This window comes from Rhyacophila brunnea, unplaced genomic scaffold (genome assembly GCF_057557595.1).
Source record: "Rhyacophila brunnea isolate RB1 unplaced genomic scaffold, BYU_Rbru_1.0 scaffold_6, whole genome shotgun sequence".
NCBI classification, from domain to species: Eukaryota; Metazoa; Arthropoda; class Insecta; order Trichoptera; family Rhyacophilidae; genus Rhyacophila; species Rhyacophila brunnea.
Genome location: NW_028233276.1, coordinates 9,370,234 through 9,392,546, shown reverse-complemented (window position 1 = coordinate 9,392,546; position 22,313 = coordinate 9,370,234). Strand labels below are relative to the sequence as shown.

At 34.2% G+C, this 22,313-nt stretch overlaps 1 protein-coding gene and 1 long non-coding RNA gene across 4 annotated transcripts in view; both read left to right on the top strand.

Moving 5' to 3' along the window:
• The window catches only part of LOC147065179 (protein son of sevenless-like), a 51,447-nt gene that overhangs the window by 22,867 nt on the left and 6,267 nt on the right, over positions 1-22,313 (top strand). For all 3 annotated transcript variants that reach the window (XM_085957147.1, XM_085957145.1, XM_085957146.1), the window contains 12 exons: positions 149-245; positions 811-967; positions 1,518-1,757; positions 2,434-2,529; positions 2,978-3,160; positions 3,924-4,086; positions 6,302-6,426; positions 7,022-7,144; positions 7,235-7,355; positions 7,721-7,880; positions 15,993-17,048; positions 22,156-22,272. In XM_085957147.1, coding sequence (XP_085813273.1) covers positions 149-245; positions 811-967; positions 1,518-1,757; positions 2,434-2,529; positions 2,978-3,160; positions 3,924-4,086; positions 6,302-6,426; positions 7,022-7,144; positions 7,235-7,355; positions 7,721-7,880; positions 15,993-17,048; positions 22,156-22,272 — 2,638 coding nt within the window. The remainder of the gene's footprint in view (positions 1-148; positions 246-810; positions 968-1,517; positions 1,758-2,433; positions 2,530-2,977; positions 3,161-3,923; positions 4,087-6,301; positions 6,427-7,021; positions 7,145-7,234; positions 7,356-7,720; positions 7,881-15,992; positions 17,049-22,155; positions 22,273-22,313) is intronic.
• LOC147065180 (uncharacterized) lies at positions 8,093-10,274 on the top strand. The gene is made up of 4 exons (XR_015071833.1): positions 8,093-8,165; positions 8,476-8,609; positions 8,958-9,163; positions 9,588-10,274. It is a non-coding gene; the product is annotated as an uncharacterized LOC147065180 (long non-coding RNA).

Below are 22,313 nucleotides of genomic sequence, written 5' to 3'. Positions count from 1 at the left end.
TAATGAGCATTCCCCACAAAAAAGTCTGTTAATATAACCTTCACTCTTTGATAATTTACTTTATTGGTAGGTAGGTAATTAAGAATGATTATGTTTAATATAGGTTATTAGGTAAAGAAGATTTTTAAAAATGTTGGTTTTTTTCCAGAAAAAGCTGAAACGGATACGGAGAAACTTAGTAAAAACTCTTCACGAGAAGACTTCAAAAGATATAGGAAAGAATTTCTTCAACCGGTGCAATTCAGGTAATATTCTCGACGACTTTTAACCTGACTGAAATCTAATAATCATTCTAAACCGCACCTAAATTGGGTTCGCACACACAGAGTAAGAAGAGAGGCACATGAATACGTTGATTTTGCCTTTGCATTTACTCCCAAAACACATGTTATTTAATGTATCGGCGGACAACATACATAGTTGGAAGGTGTTTTGCATGCATTTATAGAATAGTCACTACCGAACCGCACAGAATTCATACTATTCATAGCACATGGGTTGCTATCAGCTAGAGCGGCTCCAGCCAGTCTGTCAGATCGTCAGAGCACGAAAACGAAAATGGAAGTCATGGCGATTGCAATGGCATCCCAGGTTAAGAAATATCTTTTAACTAAAATTGAAATACTATGCATTGGTATTTTAGTTTTATTATTTGTCCGTGAATACAATCATTTTCCTATTTTAGAAAGATTTGAAAACAGTATGTATTTCAAATTTGCGTGGTACATGCATATGTCGATTTGAATACGGTACCAGTGGTAGCAGTAAACAAAACCTTATGCTGATTTTATATCATGTTATTGTTTGCAGGGTATTAAATGTCTTGCGTCATTGGGTCGACCAGCACTACTATGATTTTGAGAAGGATCCCTCCCTCTTGGAGAAGTTGCGAGCCTTTCTCGACAGTATCACAGGGAAGCCTATGAAGAAGTGGGTCGAAAGTGTGATCAAGATCGTTCAAAGAAGGGTAAATATAGAAGTGTCATAATTTTAGTTATTATCCTTATACATTTTGCAGTTAAATTTCATAACACGATAATTTATCAGATGTGTTCTAAAATTATTAGAGGTAATGGCCGGATATTAGTTTCTAGTCAGCTGATAAACGTAGAAGATTGCATTCATTATTTAATCTATTATTTCTGTACAAATTGTCATAAACGTCTTAATAACCATACATAGTACTAAATAGCCTGTGACAGAATTGTATGATTCGTGAAGAATATTGAAGACTGAGGATAAAAAAGACAACTGTCAATATATCAAATACTAATAAACATGAAGAAGTGTCAATATTTTTCTTGGCATAGGAATAATGACTCAATTGAGATCGATAATTGAATTATAGAATGTTGTAAACAGTTATGTTTAGTTGAGTAACTCAACTCAGTGGTTACCTATACGATTGCATCTATCGGCACCTCAATTGTTTGACTGTTGTAATAAATTGTATAGAATATTATGTAGTATGTCTAGTTTTAACACTTTTTGAATTTGGTATGATTTTTGTGTTACAGAGTGGCATATATGATGGAGACAAAAGCGCCACCTCCCCACCCGCCCCCTCTTCCTTGGAAGGAGGTCCTCTCTTGCCCGCCCTTCCACTGGCCACCCCGGCCCCCGTCTTCGACCGCATTCCCCCTCCCCTCGAGTGGAAACCCTCCCTCTATGCCCCCTTCTGCGACCACCTTCTCGCTCTGCACCCGATCGAGCTGGCCAGGCAACTCACTCTGCTGGAGTTCGACATGTACCGAGCTGTGAGTGGTTCTATTGATCATGGCATCATACACACAATAAAGCTTCAAAAAAATCTATATATAACTGCCCTTCAATAAGACATGGGACTACAATAGTGTATTGGCAGAAATGGAATGATAAGAAAACAGATCATACAGCTTGTTTTGACACGGATAATTAAACTGTGTTATTGGGTGTATGCAGTGGATATCTTGGGGAACCTAAACATTAAGTTATCTTTGACTGGCAACTATGCCTTTTTTTAAGATAAATATATGTCTTGTGATATATTATTGAAGCTGTGAAATGCTTTATAATTATATAATAAAAATACATATTCTTTTTAACACTACAATAGGCTATGGGGCCCAATGATAGTAGTGTAATAAAACAGTTGTGTAATTAGTAATAGAAGTGAAGCAATCACAAAAACCCAGGCTTTGAGAAAATCACATAAATATATTGTGAGCCCACGGATGATGGGAACTTTTTTACACACTGGCCTATGAGGACCGCCTCGCCATGTCATGTTGGCATGGATTAGGAAAAATTAAAGAAATTCGCTTGACATTCGGTTTTGAAAATAATGCTAAATAAAACATGACAGCAGATTTACTAGTTTTTAAACATTAATTTGATATGTTTTGATTTTTTTATTGCTGCTTAATTTATAGTGATTTTTTTTATTCATTTCAGGTAAAACCTTCAGAGCTGGTCGGAGCCGCGTGGACCAAGAAAGATAAAGAGACTTCTAGCCCAAACTTACTTAGAATAACTAGACATACGACAAATGTAAGATAATATAATATTTCAAATGAAACACAACATTGTATATTAGGCTTAAAACATAGTGCAATCTTTTGTTGTCAAATAGAGCTGTTATCTATGCCTGTGTATTGTGTGCAGTAAAGTGCATTCCGAAAAATCAAGCAGTTTACTTCCATCATTCCTAATATAAGTCATCACGTCACAATTTTTTGTGTTTTTTAGCTGAGCATTTATGATGCCCACCACTTGACTTCGATATGCTGTTTGATTTTAAGTCTGTTCCATTTGCACGTTTAGATGCATTGTGAATGTCCACTATAAAACTAAATAATGTGAAAATAGAAATCAAAATAAAAGTTTATGAAATCACAATGCCAAGTTTGGTAACAGAAGAGCATTATTGATATTGCCAATGTTGAAATTAAAATATATACTCCCACATTATTATAATCCTTCCAATGTATTGTTGCAGTTTACGCGGTGGATTGAAAAGTCCATTGTGGATTCAATGAATTTAGAAGAGAGAACGGCCGTTCTCTGCCGTGCTGTGGAAGTCATGATGGTTCTACGAGAGCTGAACAACTTCAACGGAGTGTTGGCGATGGTTTCCGCCATGGCCAGTGCGTCTGTCTACAGACTTAACTTCACATTTCAGGTTCTTGGTTAATCTAACCTAATTGCAATCATTTGAAACTGTTTCTTTTAATTTTTTTTGCAAGCTACCAGTCTGAATGAAAAATATAAGCACAGTGTGACTATAAATGAAACACACTGTAAATACGGTTAGATGGTTTGGGTGCGAGTAACAAGAAATAACGTGGAGGGGGTCGAGCAAGACAACCTTTTACAATAGTTAAGACCCTAAATGTAATTTTCAGCTGGTTGAAGTCGATTTTTTTAAAATAAATTACATTTTCATTTTGTTTTCATCATTTTTACAGCTTTAGGACATTATGTTTTAATAATGGATTAGCAGAAACGGACCTTAATGCATAGTTTTCATTCATTAGTCATCGGCACTGCACCCAATGTGTGCCTTGGCTCCCCTCTGTACACCGCAGTATATGTCTCTCGACCCTCTTTATCCCGTCTGGTTTATTGAAGAGATGCCTTTTGGGTGGTTGGATGTTTTCCACCCTTGAGACATGGCCTACCCATGGTGGAGGTAGGGCATGGATATCCAACATAAATAGTGCACACTGAACTTTGTCAGACATGCTTATTTGTTTTCATTGAACTAAGAATACAAATTGCAGTCCTCCAGTCTACCTACTCTTGATGTATCAACCATAGTAATTCTCATATTAACTTTTGAGGAGTAGTTTTGATTGAATGCTTAACTTTAGAGTTAACGCATTAATTTACTCACTGTAAATCTGAGTGATTTATAATGTTGTCGTGACTTCTGTTTATGATAGATGCTTCCGGCTCGGCTGGAGCGAGCCCTGGAAGAGTGTCGAGACCTGAACATGGGTCATCTGCGAAAGTACCAGGAGAAACTGCGGAGCATCAACCCGCCATGTGTGCCTTTCTTCGGCATGTACCTCACCAACATTATGCATATTGAAGACGGCAATAAAGGTAAGTTAATTCACACGTGTGGTAATTTCTTGTCTATCCATAGCCCACTATGGTAAAGTGGTATTTCAAAAAAGGTTATTATTTTTAAATAAATTGTAACTATAAGACACTAAAACTATGTTCTGAATATTTTAAAAACTATAAGAAACTATATTCAGCCAGTATCTAGCTAATGTATTTGAATGGCGACTCGCTGACAGCAAGACTGGAATCTCCAGTTTCAAGACGTTCGCGACCGAAACCGAAGAGACGTGACATGCTAGTGTCCCAGTCTCTCAGTTTCCAGTCACCCTTAAAACAGTGGTACCAATATCAGTAGATTCGATGAAAAACCATATTTTCTTCCCAAAATTGGTTACCATGATTACCAAGATGGGCGAACCGATTTAATTAAAAATATGTGGCAGATGTTGAGAAATACTCCTGCCTGTATAATTACAGGCTGTCAGAATATTCCCGTAAAGATATTATGGAAAAAGTTTAGCATGAAGTAGGAGAGACAATGGGTTTGAGATTATGAGATAATTATTGTAAGTGGGTTTTAGTAGCGCCGTGTGCGAAGCATCAGTCATTGGCCCGTTGATGAGTTCCATCAGCAACCAGTTTGTCGGATTTTAATTTCTCCATGAGCGAAGGGTCTAATGTTTGAGACTTTTACTGTTGTTTGTTAACCCGATCGCCACGGATGGGACATATGTTGTTTTCTACATAAGCTCTGATACTGGGCGGATGTCGCAACTGTTGATATCGAAAATTGAAATGTCGGTAAAGTAGGAAATACTTCACGCATAGTATTGATTTTTGTATTGAAAAATGCTCTGATTCGTGTTCGTACCGCCATATCGATAACTTTGTCAAAAATATGTTGTTTTAATTTCATAAACATCGATCTTTCGAACCCCCTCGATCTATTGAGATTCGCCGGTACGATTGCATCAGTTCAAATCTACGCGGTATTTTTCGCGGCTGCGCAGTAGGTATACAAAATATATTTCATTCGAGTTGAGTGTGCGCCGAGTATTTACCGTGTAAAGTTGAATTCACCGCGATTTTTACATCATGTGCGGGAATACGAAAAAGACAACCAAAAAACGTATAGAAATTTGTCGTAATATTTCTAAAAATGTACTTGAACTTGTGTTCTGGATTATGTCATTTATTACTCATGTGTCTCCCCAATTGTTCCAAAGTCATAAATTATTGAAAGTCGTAAATATTTAGTAAAGATGCGTCCACACGGAATGAAAAAATATATATTATTATATTTTAGAGGATTGCAAGTTTTACCAATAAATTACGAATTACTATGAAGGAATATATAAAACATATAAATTTTTGATAAAAAAAAAACACACGGGTAGGTATACAATATAATATAAAATATAAATCATGGAATATTGACTTTTCAACTATATTACATATTATCTTCGCGTACAATTTAATGCTTGTAAATTTTTAAAACCTTACCGAAAAAAAAGTTTTTATTGCACTTTAATTTACGCAATTTAAAAAATAAATATTGTTTTTTTTACAAAACATAAAATGACAATCACTAACATTACACAATGCTCAATAAAACTGAAAAGTAATCTACAAAATCCAAGTTTCACTAAAAAAAAAATAACAAAAAAATTATTATAATATTTTCAACCAGTGTGGACTCACCTTTACGCTTAAATTAGAATGGCCCATAAAACATGTAAAATGCTGACACAATCTATGCCACGAAATAAAACTGGGGACTACCATCCAATTTTATAAAATTAGTCAGTGATTAATTGTCTTCATCGGCACACTTGTTTTGAAGTCGAGTGTTATGTCATCGAACATGGCTACAGAGTTTATCAGAACAAAGCAATATGGTAGTTTTGTTAAAGTAAACACAGCTAAATTCAACACTCCATTATGTGTTTTAGTGTGGCACTTGGATCTTTATGTATCTAGGCATGATAACAGTTGTAGCCACAATTTTTAACTGTCGTATTTATACAGCGAAGAATAACATTTCGAAAAACCTACCGCGGACAGAACATCTTTTGTATGGAAACTTTACGCACCGATCGGGTTAATAAGATTTTTACTGTGTGTTCTCCTTCTTTTCTCTTGAGCAGCTTTTCTCTGCAGCGAGCCTGAAACGTCAAGGAAAAACACAGGTGGCAACCCACAATACTATTACGATAGATTGTAACTGTTATCCTTTTTTTTTGATTTACAGACTTCCTCCCGAATTCCGAGAATCTTATTAACTTCTCCAAGAGACGCATGGTGGCGGAGATAATTGGGGAGATTCAGCAATATCAGAATCAACCTTACTGCCTCACCGTTGAACCTAAGCTCAGAGTAAGAACTGATAATTTGTTTTATACCAACCCAATTACATATAATATCAGCATAAGCTTCTCTACTATAAGGATCCAAAATATAATTATGAAAGTGAAGCTGAAAAAACAGGACTCTTGGGTCTACTGTTTAAATTTGTAACAAACTTCACCATTTTCACCTGCATTTTGTCAAAAACTGCAAGCATTTCAACACATTATTTCAGTATAGAAACAGTCGATTATAATTTCCATAAATTATTATTATTATTAATGGAGTTGCCGATTCTCTGTTGTTTGATGACAATAATATAATATAGTGGCGATGAGTGAAACTATGTGACAGGCTATCCTGGAAGATGACACATCAAATGCCTTATCAATGTGGAATTGAATCATAACTATTCACGTATTAGAATTCAGCAGAACATGTGTAGATGTTGCCAATATATCTAGAGAATATTCAGATGAATAATCACAAATATGTCATATGCATGTGTGTCATTCTTATTGAAGAGTGAAAATAATGATGGCAGTTATAAACAAGCCAGCAATCCATAGAAATATGTTTACTGAAGAGGTTTGAATTGATCAGGTGTTTGTCATTTTTTTTGTAGGCCTTCCTGGAGAACTTGAACGCATTTCCGGGCCTTGATGCTGAAGACACTAAGATACGAGATTACCTCTATAATAAAAGTATGATGATTGAACCCAGGAAAGCAAAACAGGCCGTGCGATTTGTAAGTATTGTTTGTCTAGAACATGAGATGTTTCCTAACCGCCTTATCAAATCGGGCAATATATAATTAACTATTGTTGTTGACTTACAGCCGAGAGATTGGCCAGAGCTGTCATTGAAAAGTCCAGGAATAAAGCCGGCGCGATCGCGTCACCACGCCTCTTCGTCTGCCTTCACCCCGACACTGCCCGACACCGCTGATGACCACAGCAGTAAGCCACATTGCATCCTGATCTTACTCAATTTAACGATCACATTAAACTGTAATTTACGTTTTGCTGCAATTCGATTATTTCTCGATTGCCGATGGAGGTTTAATATATTATTCTATTGTAAAATCTTTTCAATGAATTCAATTGTGATGAGATGAATAGAGCTCGAATTGAAGAATCTTATTCCTGCTATATTATTCAATATGCAAAGCAAATTAGTCCCCTCGACAGTAAGCAAACATTAACTCACTGCACAGTGATAGGGATCACTACTGTTAATTGAGATTAATTGAATTTAATTGAATTAATTGAATTCAAGAGAATCACACATGATATTGAATAACGTAATGTAAATTTGTTTGCAGGTACGTTGCAACTGTCACCGACATCATCAACGTGGGATGGCACTTCCATCTCCTCATTTGGCTCAACGGTCAGCCTGCAGCAAGTGGGGGCCGATGATGACACTTCTCCCAGACCTCTGGCTCCCCGAGGGAAATTAGCAATGGTGTGCTACTATAATAGGCCAGTGACTTATATTATTATTTCTTATTATTATTTGGATTATGTTCGGAACATATTTAATTATATGATTATTACAGTAGTCAGGACTGTGCAGTAGACAGTAGTAGTAATGAGATATTATTTTTTCCATCTGCTGCATATTATTCGCGCAAGATTATACCAAGTTAAGGGATCATATCTTATCAATATCTCTGTGCTTTATTAAACTTTTGTTTTAAGGGCACACATGCTTACCTAGAGTTTCTGTTTTTTCATTTAAAGTTGAACTATGACATTGAATACTAGGTATGATTTTTAAAGTGAAAGTGATATTATGTTACATCTCTTTTACGCATGCTAATATGATTAAAAAGTTTTTCTTTCTCTTTCTGTCACATTCGAATTTGATTACCAAAGTTTAAACATTTACTATGCGTATTAGCTGACGTGCTTCGTCGTTTACAAATTATAACATGAATTTAAAAAATATATGTATTTATAATATTAAATATATTTTATAATGTACACAGATTTTTTTAACAACTATATTATATATACTTTTATTTATTTGTCGCATATTCAAAATGTTCTTGCTATATTAAAATCTTTTTTTTAGCCGGCCAAGTAAATCCGTATTTTTGGCCATAGACTAATAGAAAAAACTCTCTGCTGTCAGATTATGTTGATAGCAAATTGCAAGATACCTAACGAAGGAATTGTGTTTTATATCAGGAATAAGAAACACTATCTGTAAGTACAATATTATGTTATTTATTACTGTAGTAGTATTCTGTGTGTTTTGCATATATTATTCAAGTGTTAATTTATTGTTTTCTTAGTCTACATTAGTTGCGTGGTTAGTTTAGAGGTTATTGCGAGAATGCCTGTGATTTCATATTTATTTGTTTGATATAATCTAAGGCGTTCTAGTTGTTATTAAACATGTTACCTACCTGATTACTTTATTTTAGTTAATCAATCTTTTTTGATGCTTTGTATTATCACTAATCCGTTTTAATTACCATTCTTCAAACAGTCGCACACTATAAAAGATTAAAAATCACACTATTAACAGTTCATATGTTATGTTTTTTGCAGATGGAGAAAATGTCTACCGAGATCTTTGCTTGTCGACGGTTTCATATGAATAAGATGGAATGAAATAAATCTTTTAATTAATAATGAAATAAATCCGACTTTCGGCGTACGATCCGAACATGGCGTGATTCATATAATATTATTTATGACGTAGACCATCAAGCATATATACCCATTTTATAGATTTAATAGTACAATTACAAAAGGTAAATATAAAGTGACTAATGTTTGTAACCTATAGCTATGTCTATCTCGCATACATATTTAAAAAATAAAACAATTTTATAATTACATTTTTGCACTAAATTTATTATCGATAATGATATAAAAGTTGCTAAATTGATTCATAATATTCTAAAATATAATATAATTTTGCATATCAGTTACTTGTATCATATCAGGTATGTCATTTGGTAGAGCTTACTCTCCAAGTCTTTTCTTTTTCATCCTCAATATCACTTTGATATTAGAAACATTGTCTTTCTAACACCATTTCAAAGACTTTAAGTTTTCTAGATGCTGTATATTAATTCTTCTCTTCGGCTATATCTGCATCTTAGTTGCAGCATATGGATACAATGCGGCGCCTCCAAGAATCTCTGTCACTCTAGTTTTTTTGCATCGTTCCAGGTCATACTAGCAGCCCGTAACTCCGCCAGATATGCTATATAGATAGTATTTAGCGGCCATCCAGGACGCCGGAATCCGGTTGGCTTGAAGAACAGGCAAACCAGATTGGGATTCTCTTCAGGCACTCGCAGCACGTGGCCGGGCCAGGTACAAAGTTGCGTATTCACTCTCAACGTGATGCGAGGCTATTTGGTGCGTTCTTTTATCTCCCGTTACTTCTAAAATTACCGCACACCCAGTATCCGTCGTAAACATCTGTTCTCGAAGCTCAGTATACGGTTGCTCGGAGCCTTTGTAAGGTGCCATGACATAAAAACTAGTAAGATATTTAAAATAGCTGCTAGAATGAATACATTGTTGAAAGGAAATGAAAACTGATAATATGATATATCAATTAATTTGTCCATCTGAAGTTGTAGATATCAGTTAATAATTATGTGTTATACCAGTAATTAAATGCTGACTTCAAATGAAAATTGACTATTAAATATTGAAATAATATATTACCAGTTTTGATTTTTTTAAGTACTATACTATATCCATGGTTCATATTACAATGTCATAGTAAAACTTAGAAGAATAAAATATGTCGTAAGACGAAATCAATCTTGGGGTTTTAATATAAGTTAAATAAATAGTACACAGCTAATTTGTTATTACTTTGAATACATGCCATGTCTTTACATCAATAAAAAACAGAAAAACAATTTAATAATGTATAAATATTTATATAAGACTTAACAACGTCTAGTTAGACATCTAGTTAGACACGATGACCTCCATTTAATTTCCTCTTATTTTAAAATTCACCAAGATATATCCTAATAAGTAGGTAAGTATATTACATTTGTACATATAATAAGTAAATCAAGTACTTAACATAAATAATTATACTGTAAAATTAAATTACAATTGAAGCAGTATATATGGACCCCACAGAGTAATTAACAATATAATAATTTATATAATTATATCGGGTATATACTATATTGACACATTTTAATGAAGTCTATTTTTCTTGGTACCTACGTTCAATGATAAATGTTGTTTTATATTGTAACATAAACAATGGTAATATGCATTGATCTTTCTGATTTTTAAACTGTGATATCTATTTTATATATCTATTGATTTCTATGTGTATTATTGATACATTATTTATTTCAAATACAATAATTTCAAAACTAACAGTAAATAATATATAGAAAGCGTCATGTTGTTTAGTTGGAACATCTACTAGGAAATTCCATCCAATCCAAATTCAATTTTTACCAGGTGGGTACTTGTAGGTCAGTTATTTTTGGAATAAAATGAATCCCTTAAAAAATATGAAATAAGAATAGAATGATAAATATTTGTGAAAATTTACCAAATCAACATGTTTAACGTGAATATTTTCACACTAAAATGATAAATATTGTTAAGAAAATATACACAAACAGTTCATTCAGAAGTTATGACGTTTAAAAGATCCCGCGAGTTAACTCGTGCGTGGCACTGATCATGAGGTGATATCAGTTATAATCATTTATGAGGAATGGTTATAAGCCATTGGCACAACCAATTTGGTTTTTGACCTTGAGAACAAAATGTACTTTTTACACGGAACCAAAACTCACGGCTGCAGAGACGAATGCTTATACAAAATATGGCGCAGTGGAATCGCCAGCAAGATCAGGTATCATTATTTAGATGTAAGTATACATATTATTTTGAATTTCATAAAATTACACTCGTTCTGGGTGTCTCGTAACAGTAAACTATATTAGTAAATTAGATATATCTTGATGAACTATAAAATAGTGATGTAATATAGACTTGTTGAAAATATATTAAGCATAATAAAATTTAAAATAAAAATTTAGAAATTCAGCCTTTCTGGTTCTCTAATATTCATAGATCTACTGGTTCTGGGATCTACTATTTCTGGCAGTAGACAATTCATATAAAAGTGATATATCTTTTTTTCAATCTTTTCAATCCAAAATGTCTCGTCTTTTTTGATTAATTCTATTTTAACAGGAAAATTATGTCCCGTCCAAACTCCAAATAAACAGACATCTTTCTTAGTAATATGAAGCTGCCCCTGAATCTGGAAGTACCAATCGTGATTTTTATCTATTACCATATTCCTGTCTTTATCTACTTTCCAAAATTTAATTTTTTTCTGTACAATAGCTTCATCTGCACTTATTCCAGCAGCTGAGAAAGGACATTTTATTTCAATAATTGTATCATCATCGCTGATGCCATCTGGCGTTGCACCGATAAAATCATACACATCATCGATAAACAATCCACATCTCTCAATCTTAATCCGTTCTTGTACACTAAGCTGTTGTAAAGCTATTGATTCATTTTCTTTACCATATTTTACCGCTTTCACGTTGGCTAATGATTGGCTATATAATAAACGTTTTACCAAAGGCCCAAATTTTGTATTTTCTCGCCGCTTACACACCTTACCAAAAACAGAGGCAGTAAGAAGGTTTCGTCGCCTTTCTAGCCATTCTGCACATTCAGATTGTAATACGGTGCGTCTTTCTATATCCCTCCTCTCATAGTTTGTCAGTTTGAGTTTTTTCAAAAAAGTTTCTTTTAACAATTGATATTGATTTTTGTCCATATCAGGTTTTTGGCAACTCTCTCCATAATCTGGATTAGATAAAGGAACAGTATGTATTGGTTTTCGCCAAGATTTTCCTATTTTTTTTTTATTTATTTTCAACCTTCTTGATTCTAAGCGATTTATGAAGGCTTTTGGGCTATTTTTATAAACTTGTTTTTGAATTGTGCAATGTAACTTATTTGTATTAAATGCGATTACCGCCGCTGCACATCGTCCCATGTACGATTGTCTTTGAGAGTAGTTAATTCTCTTGCCGCCTACAAATTTTGCAATCATGTTATTAAAAGATTCTGAAATATTAGTAGAAAAATTATAAATTAAACTTTTTGAATTTAGCACCAAACGAGAATTATATATCATTAATTGAGAAAATAGACTGCATTCTTTTAATGCTGGTACATAATTTACATCAAGCATGTCCTCTGTATTTGGTTCATTTGTACAAAAATATGGTAGACAAGAAGTATGGTCTCCAAAAACATGGTGCGGTCCATTAAATAAATCTTTTTTCAGAGCGATAACCTTTTCTTCGAAAGTACTATCTTGTAGTTTTCTATACTTGATTGCACCTATGACGGCTTTCCGCAGACGTCTTTTTCTTGACGCAATGATTTTTCTTACATTCAAGGGATATCTTGTGTCTTTGGTTAATGCCTCTATTTTGCCACAATAATTTCTAATTAAATGGTTTTTACATTCAACTTTCTCGACAGTTACATTCGGATAAGGGTGACAATCAAGAATTTTTTTGTATGTGCTGGAATCTCCATCAGCAATCAATTTTGAATAAATCAATCCATGTGTATTAATAGATTCTTTAAAGCCTTCTAATATTGCTGTAGATTCCATTCCACCTGACGGACCGGTATAATTTAAAAAGCATTTATGTTGTTGAGCAGGGATATTTTTATTTTTAGCTTTGGCGCACAAATCGCAATATTTATTTTTCACTGACATGTACAAAATCTTTCCGGTTCTTTGACCAATGATCGTGGCAGCGCCAGATGCTGCGGAATAATTGCATCTGTATGAACGTTTCGACCAACAGCCGTCTGCAACAACTGATATCATGGGAATACCAGAAGAATCGACGTCACCATTTTCGATTGCAAGTTGTCGCTCTTCTTTCGCAGCGTTTTCCATACTCTTATTTTTGGTTTCTTCAAACCACTCGTACACCTTCTGTTGACTCTTTCTGTATGTTCTTGCTGTAATCGATGGTACGTCAATTGCTGAACACATTTCTTCCAGATTTGAAAATCCACTGCCGATACTGATTATACTGGATACAAATGCGTCACACAGATTCATTTTGTTTTTGTTCATTTCAGTGGTATATAATTTTAATTTTTTACCACAAAGTTTACATTGAATAAAAAATGTACTACTAAAGTTATCCCGATTTTCCCCAAAAATTTCTAAATGTGATAAATTACAATTAAATGGAGAATCATGGTGGCTAATTAATTGAAGTTGTTGGAAAAAATATGAAAAGTCTATAATTCTACGGCCTTCTACACGGAATTTAGGGCTTGAATCTTCAATTTCATTTTCTATAATAAATTCTTCGTGTTCGTGTTCAAATGTGGGATGAAATTCTGGTTCAGGTAGTATGCTTTGAGGATTTCCATGCTCAGGCATAGTCTTCGGCAATATATCAATACTATAATACATTCAAAAATATTAGTTTAGTAGATAGTTAACAGAAAACAAAATGTATAGCTGCTATTAATTATTGTACCAGATTATAATTTTTGTCACAGACACACTAATTTCGAATAAGACATGGCACAAACATAATATAAAAATAATATAAGTACAAATGATCATTATACTTAATTGTGTGTATTAATAAGTAATACGCAAAACTTCCTTTTGCAAGATAAATAAATATTGTGAACCAAAATTTTCTGTGAAATGTGGTTTTTTCAACTATGTATAATTATGTCAAATTATAAAATAATAATTTCAAACCTTTGTGTTTTTAATGTATTAATATTTCCATCTTTTCTCCTACGTCTTTTTTTGGAACTTCCAGCCATCGGATAGTGAGTTCGTGGCATTTTTTGTAAGTACAATCGATATAAATAATTGTGATAATATTGTTAGGTACCTATGTCAAAAACCGAGGATGAAAATTTCGCATTCCCGCTGAAATAAATGACGTTCATAGTATTGCCAGGCTAAACTTTCGAAATTAAAGTTAGTTTTTAAAAAAAAAATTACATTGGAAAATATTATGTAAGTACAGGCATCCATTATTATGTTATTTGATGAAAGTATTCTTTAAAATCATCTGTATTATTATAATCTCGCAAATTCATAATTTAGTAAAAGTTAAATTTTCTGTAATATAAACATCAGTAGGTACCTAACCTATGTTGATTCATAATTTTGGCTAAGTAAAAAATATAGATATTTTTACTTCGCGATGTGTTTGGGGTGTTCTAAATTATGTAAGTATGTTTAATAACAAATGTGAAATTCGTAAAACCTCATGTGTATTATTTATTAAATAAAAATAGTAAAACTAATAGTAGATACAAATGGTGAAAAACTTCATTCTCTTATTTACTAAAATATCAATTCAATAATATTTTAGTAGATATGGCAATACTGGACGACCCGATATATGTCACTGAAATAAAATAAAATCTATCACAATTTATAAAATACATACCTACTACAATCATAATTATTTTGAATGTAGAGGGAGATAGTTATAGAAAGGGACAGAAAACTGATTGCTATGTTGCAATATTAGGCAAAATAGATTGCAACAGTGTTAAAAATTATAATGTATGATTTAGTATGACATAACGTAGAATTGACGCAAATACAAATTTCTTCAGATTTTTTTTTGTTTTGTCCTCAAATGTCAAAATATGTTTTCCTTTTGAATAATATGTTCGAATTTGTGTTTGTTTCGCCTATTTTTGTGTTCAATTTGTAGCATTCACTTTTATAAACATATTTTTGTACAATACTTGTGTGTTGGCGTATTTTTTTGGTCATATAAAGTTAAAATAATACCAGCTAAAGATTCCATACATCATACACCAATTCGCAGGTGGGTCTGGCGGATATCAAGATGGTCGAATATTTCGTGGAAACAGTTGTTTTAAAAAGGTCTCTATTTAGTATTACAAATTTATAACTAACAAGATATTTCATCATTTATTCAATGATTAATGATAAACCTTCTGATACGTAGCTTTATATTATTTCGTATGTCTATAATTGTAGCATATTTAAATAACAAAATGTCCACTCGCTTCCATTAGATTTAGAACCAATAGAAACTGCAAATATTATAATTATACTGAATATATTTTACTACATTATGTTTTATAACATTACAACTATCTATAATAAATCGTTTGAGATAATAATTAAGGGAAAAATTTGTCATCATCACAGCCTATTAATGTCACAAAAATATGGCTTCGTTCTCAATTATCACGTTTCACGGTTTCAAAGAATATTATTTTACGTCATAAAAATACTTTATGTAGTTATCAAATGTTTTACATAAATATTTGACGATGAATAAGCTTCATAATGATATAAATAGTTTTTCTACAAATCTTACGTACTATTCAGGCTTAACCTCTGAAAATACCAGAAAATAGCTGACATGGAACACCTTCCCCCTTAACAGCTTTTCATAATATTAAATGTATTAGGAATCATGGTTGTTTTGAAATTATGTTACTGATATAATTGATTTCATGCCACTCTATGATTGTAACATAATGAATAATTGTTTTCCACAGGCACTCGAATGCGAGTTCCACGTCTGGTCTGGGAGATATGTCGTGCCGACTGCCGACTGCTTCCATCACAGAACTGTCCTCGCGCCTGCTGGACAACTTTTCCAATGCCCCCCCTCCCGTCAGTCCGCGTCCCTCCTCCACCCTGCCCCACGCCGCCCCCGCTCAGCGCCCTCCGCCTCCTCCCCGAGGAGGAAACGTCCCCTCCCCCGACCATCAGATGGTTGAATTCCGCACGCCCAATGGCCCCGACTGGGCCGCAGGTCCGTGGGGAACTGAGGATAGACCCCCGGCCGTGGAACCTGTGGACTCGGCTTCGACCGAAACCGCAGCCAGAGATGACCATCTGCACCGGATAGCGGAAGAGCCCGCAAACTCCACGTGGCCTTATGCGCCCAGGCACGACACTGAGGTTTTCTGGGCGGTGCGGCCACCGGCACTCAGCCCTCGTCACCCCATCGTGGATGCCGACGTCTTCCCGAAGAGCGCCGGATCCCTCTTCGACTACCCTCCGTGCGGGGGCAAGCCGCCGGCCCTGAGTCCTCGTAATTGTAATCCTCAACCGCGACGCCCGTCTATTGTCGACGAAACCGGCCTCGGGAGAAGTCGACTGGAAGTGGACCGGACCACCAAACCTGCTCTGAAAACCAACGGAGATATCCTTGACGGCGACGGTGAGCCTCCGTCTGTGGCTCCTCGGACGTCGCGTGTAATATCCAGCAGAGAGAGCGAATCCTCTAGTCTATCTAATGACGTCACCGAAGACACCATTAAACCTCCCCCTCCGCCTGAGCGTCCCCCCGCCCTCAGCCCGCGCACGGGAATCATCCCTGCCCCCCAAGTCGATCCCTCCAGAACTCTGAAAAACAAGCGCACTCCTACGCTGAGCGGGAGCTCTACTGCCGGTAATATCAGCACCGCAGACCCAGTTGCTGGCCACCCTGACAGCCATTCGGGCCGGCAGTGCAGCATAGATGGAGACGCTCTGGTCAGGAGTACTCATTCCGAGCCCAGCCCAAAGAATTTCTCCACAGGAGACGTGTTCAGCCATTATGGAAGGTGAGATTTAGAAAAGTGTCAATGCCAATGATAACATCACAAGCTGTAAATCTTTTTGTAAATGAACTGAGGTCGAAGCACATCATGATTTATTTTTACTAGTAGCTTTTTTATCTCTAATGTGAATCAAACTTAATACAGTAAAACCTCGTTAATACGAATTCCACAGGACCGAAAATCGAAAAAAGTTACGGAATATGAAATGTATGGGGGAAAAATATTAAAATTTTGAAAAAAAAATTTTGATTTTTATTAATTTCATTTACGATTATAGATTTGCCTACCAAATTTCCGATACAATTCTTTCAAATTAAAATCTGTGCAAATACCATGTGTTATTATTCCGTTAATTGAAGTTACCAAGTAATGTTGGTAGATATTTACCACCATGTGTTGAGCTAGAATTATAAAATAATATGATATATTTTTTATTTTTCCAATTTGTCCAACACAATTGTTTGGCATTGTTTCTCTAGTAAAACTATGTGAAAATCCAATAAACAATCAACAATTAAATACCTACAGGCCTGAAACATGTGAGTTATTGTTTTTCCTTTGAGTGGAGTGCATTTGTGCCTCTGATGACATACCGCTGTGTCAATGTCATTTTTATTACCTTCATAAAATAAGTAATTTATCGTCGCTGCATATTCAATATGTCGTATGTGACGTTTGGCACATTCTGAGATAATCGAAAAAAACTGTTTTAAAAAATAACCAAAAATATTTTGTTACATTTTTTTTTTATTAAATTAGACAAAAATATTTCACTTGTTATGAAAGTCTAATTTTTAAAAAAATATCACTATTTCAGTGTAAAAAAAACAATTTACATATTTTTCTGCACATACGACTTATTCTGTGCATAATTTTTGTGCACATACGATTTATTCTTCTAGCTAGACTGACACAATATTTTGGGATCTACAATAAAATTAGTTAACACTAATACTTATTACAAGAGTTTATTTTACAATAAATATCTAATGTTGTCTTTGTTACAATTTTAATAATATAGTGTATACTTAAGAAAATTATAAGTACCTACCAAAAAATTTTTTTCTGTCATATGTGGAGCAAATTATGGATGTCTACAGAGTGAAGTAAAATAACATACTTTATCTAGGATAATGGTTATTACCTAATATTGTGTCTTCGCACTGGACCAAACACATTGAAAAAACAACATACATATAGGAAAATTAAGAAAACTAAACATAAAAAAGGGCGAATAACAATAAAAATAGTCCTAATGAGAAGGACGAACCTGGTATGCTGCCACCAATTCATTAATGATCGGTTCTATTTTTGCGACAGCGCTGAACCCACGTTCCACTAAATATGACGAAGGAAATAATACAATTGAATACTTTTGGGCTATAATCCAGGATAAAGTATAGGTATCTGCCTTATATCGGTATAATTTTGAAAATAAAACATATCAATGTTATAATGATGTACGAATAGTTTTTAGATTTTTTCTTCTACTTTGTTTTTGTTTACACCGCCCCCTTATTTAGATTCATCACCCCCAAATTGCATCCGAGGCTACTGCCGGCCCCCTGAATTACTCCGGCGCCTCCCAAGGGGCCCACTTTTAGAATCACTATTATAGACAAATTTTGAGTTTTAAAAAACTTTCTTTTTATTTATCTTTTTTTTTTAAAATCCTTTTTTGGAGTTTAAAAAACATCAATACTTACACCAAGTTCTTAAAAGATGATTGCAGCAGGCATGATACAGTAGAACCTCAATAATTCGAAAAACGATAAATCGAATTTCGCCGTTTTTTCGAATTTGTCGTCAATTTTAACCCCCAAGAATCATTTTTCATACAAAAGGTTTGTTATAAATCGAAATTTTTATTTCGTAATTCGAAATGGAATTTGGTCCCAAAGGCCATTTTTATCCATATAAATCTAAATAAATAATAGTAAAATACTTATTTTCTTGGAAAGTAATAAATTTAATGTCGGCAATTAAGTAGGCAAACACCTGCAAATTTACTGACGGGAGGCAAAACCCAAAGTTTAAGTTGTGGAAAAACCCAAAACTCCTAAAGTACTATGACACAAATGACTTATCCAAGCATCAATATTATTATTGCAGGGGTGACAATCAAGGTACATTTACTTGTCATTCATGTAAATTCAGAATCCATTATTTTATTAATGTGAAAAAAATGTTGTTTTACAAGGTAATATTAGCACATAGCCACTAAATGGTTTTCAGTGAATTTATTTACGAAATTTCGTAATTACTAAGTAACTAACTTGTGACATTTTTTATAACTGACAGAATTACGTTGTTAATATGTATTTTAATAAATAATGAGCTTCTTATCTTTTAAAATTTAAGTTGATAACAACTGAATGTTTAGATTAAACTGGCAATAATGAATACACAGTGACCCTTTGTTTGACAGGACTAGTTCACTAATTGACTTAATGAATTCACTTTTGAGACATTTTTATTATTGTTTATAGAATATTAAAGAATTTTATTTTAAATACACACCTACATAGGTACCCATTTTTACTGTGAATTTGTATGAATCTAGATTAGATTTTCGAAAGGAAAAACATTCTTATTTAGGATTTTTTATTCTTGGTAGGTACCTATCTAACTGGATGTCTGATTAGTCAGTAATTAGCTCTTAATTACAAAGTGTAAAAAACACATACTTTGAACTAGTTCACCATTGAATTACTTTTTCACTGGTAAATACCACGTAACACTATTTTTCAATGCATCGTCTCCATACAAATTGACGAATTTTTTTTTCGGAAAATTCGATTTATATCGATTTTCGCTAATTCGAAATCAAATTTTCAGGGTCCCTTGGATTTCGAATTATCAAGGTTATATTGTATCAATAAATATTGTGAAATGTGAGTGTTTTTAATTAAAAACCTTGACTTTAATATTCACGTAAATGTACTGTTAAGATCTGTCGAAACTATCCGCACTGAAGAATATATCGGATGTGCCTTGTGCTGCGGATTTTAAGCGAAATGAAATGATCGTATGTGCAACTTTTCTCACATACGATTTATTCAGATGCATTTTAAGAATAGCTGCACATACGATTTTTTTAATATCGAATTCATGCTCTCTCAGATTTTTTTAAAAATGTAAGCATACGTTCAGACCGTGGAGAAAAAAAATCCGCTTCGAGTGGTATCATTAACTCATTTTGACCAAAAAATGCACATAGGTCATATTGAATATGCAGCGACGTTATGATGTTTTATGAAATAGTGTACTTTCTTACGATTTATTGAACATTTTTATATGCCAGGACTCTGAAATCATTTCGAATTACGAAATTCGAATGAAAGGCATGGTTTTATATGAAATTAATGTTCAAGGGACTTTTTTTTCACGAAAATTTCGAATTACGGCGAATTTCGGATTATTAGTGTTCTTATTAACGAGGTTTTACTGTAGTATTTAGTATTTATAGCTCACGATCTTCTTGTGAAATAACTGACTCAATTACATAATATTATAATTTTGTTACATTGTGGAAATGCTGGTAAGGAACAGTGGCGGCTGGTGGTCTTCAGAATAGCATTTTCTGGTAGTGCGCAATGGTTTACCTTCTATACCCAGCATTGGAGCACAAGCTCACGCCACTTCCCTCGGTTCAACGCCAACTCTTGCGCCTCCCGCCATGTCAGACCTGCAGCACGTAGGTCGCTTTTGTAGCACCGCTGCAGGGTGAGGGAGGGCCGGCCATGGCAACGGAACCCTTGAGGCTGTGCCATAAGGGTACGCAGTGTCACACTCTTTGGCGGCATCAGGAACACTTGTCCTAGCCACGTAAAGGTCGTAAAGCGTCTCTCCATGATTACCTTAATCACCGAAAGCTGCCGTGTCAATAAGCTAAGACAATATCGTCGGTCCCTATTAAAAAAGTCGGATCTGCAAAATGCTATTTTTCAGTACGAGCAATCAAAGATGTTTCATCAAATATCCTTTGTGACTTATTGCTTGCCATAATGAATAAAAATACGTGTTATAGAAACTTTTTTATACGTTTATAAAAACATCCGTCTGTCCGGTGAACATAGCAGCAACTGTCAGATCCGACGTATCTTGCTCACCCACGCCCAGCCAACAAATTCGGTTGGTAAGAACCGACATTGTTATTCGGACACTCTCGGTAGATCCGTCATTTTTAACTTGAGTATCTCGAAATTTTTCAAACAAACAAAAAAAACTGTGGTTGTGGTATAAATGTTTAAAGTGTTTAAATAACTTTTACGTAATAATCCGAAAATGACAAAATTTCAGATCCGACTTTTTTAATAGGGACCGACGATATCATAGTGTAAAATTACTGAAATATTGAACTTCTCAGAAGGTAAATTAAATATGTCTTTGTTTATTTATTATATTTCTTAAAAAGAGTTTTTAAACAGCTCAAATGATTTAATATCAATAAAGAAAAATAAATGTCACGATTTACGACTTTACGCTCTGAGCAAACAATGCTTCAGCCGAATAAATAACCGCTGATGTGTTTTTTTGTTTATTGAATGTATTTGAGTGGCTTAGAAATAAATGCAGTTTGTATTTTCGTAAAAGTTTGGCGATTCATTAAATCTTAAATGTGAAATTGTTAAAAATTAACTCGCCAACATTGTTATAAAACAGAAACTGGCGTTTTTGTTTCTAGAGTCCTAATTTCGTGCGCCGATTTAAAAGTGTGTAAAAAATTCTACACCAAACGTCATTACAGGAACATTCGACCACGGTTTAAGTAGTATATAATGACCTCATTGTAATCCTGTGCAAACTGAAAATCTGTTTGAATCGTAATCGCTTTGCGCACGAACGGAGTATTGTTCATAGTTCGCGAAGTGAGTGATACACGTATGAATAACAATGAAAAGTTGAGCGATGTCTTCAAAGATGCAGGCGGTGCGTAGCACTTGCATGGTATTAGAGGAGCCGCCGCTGGTAAGGAATGATTTGAAGCCATAATAATATTACCTATATAGGTTCAGTAGTACACTACACCCTGTTGAAATTCGAAAATTAATTAGTTTCATTATGAAAATATTTTTTCCATCTTGAATTGTTTTTTTTTCTGTTTCAGGTATGCAGAGACATCTCCTAAACCTCTACCGATGCTTGTGAGTAACGAGCTTTATAATCAGCCGCCCCCTTTAAGTCCGCATGTCAACGTGCCCAACTCTGTGCAGAACTATGAAAGGTTTGTATCTATTTATAAAATTATGTTGCAGATTGATTAAC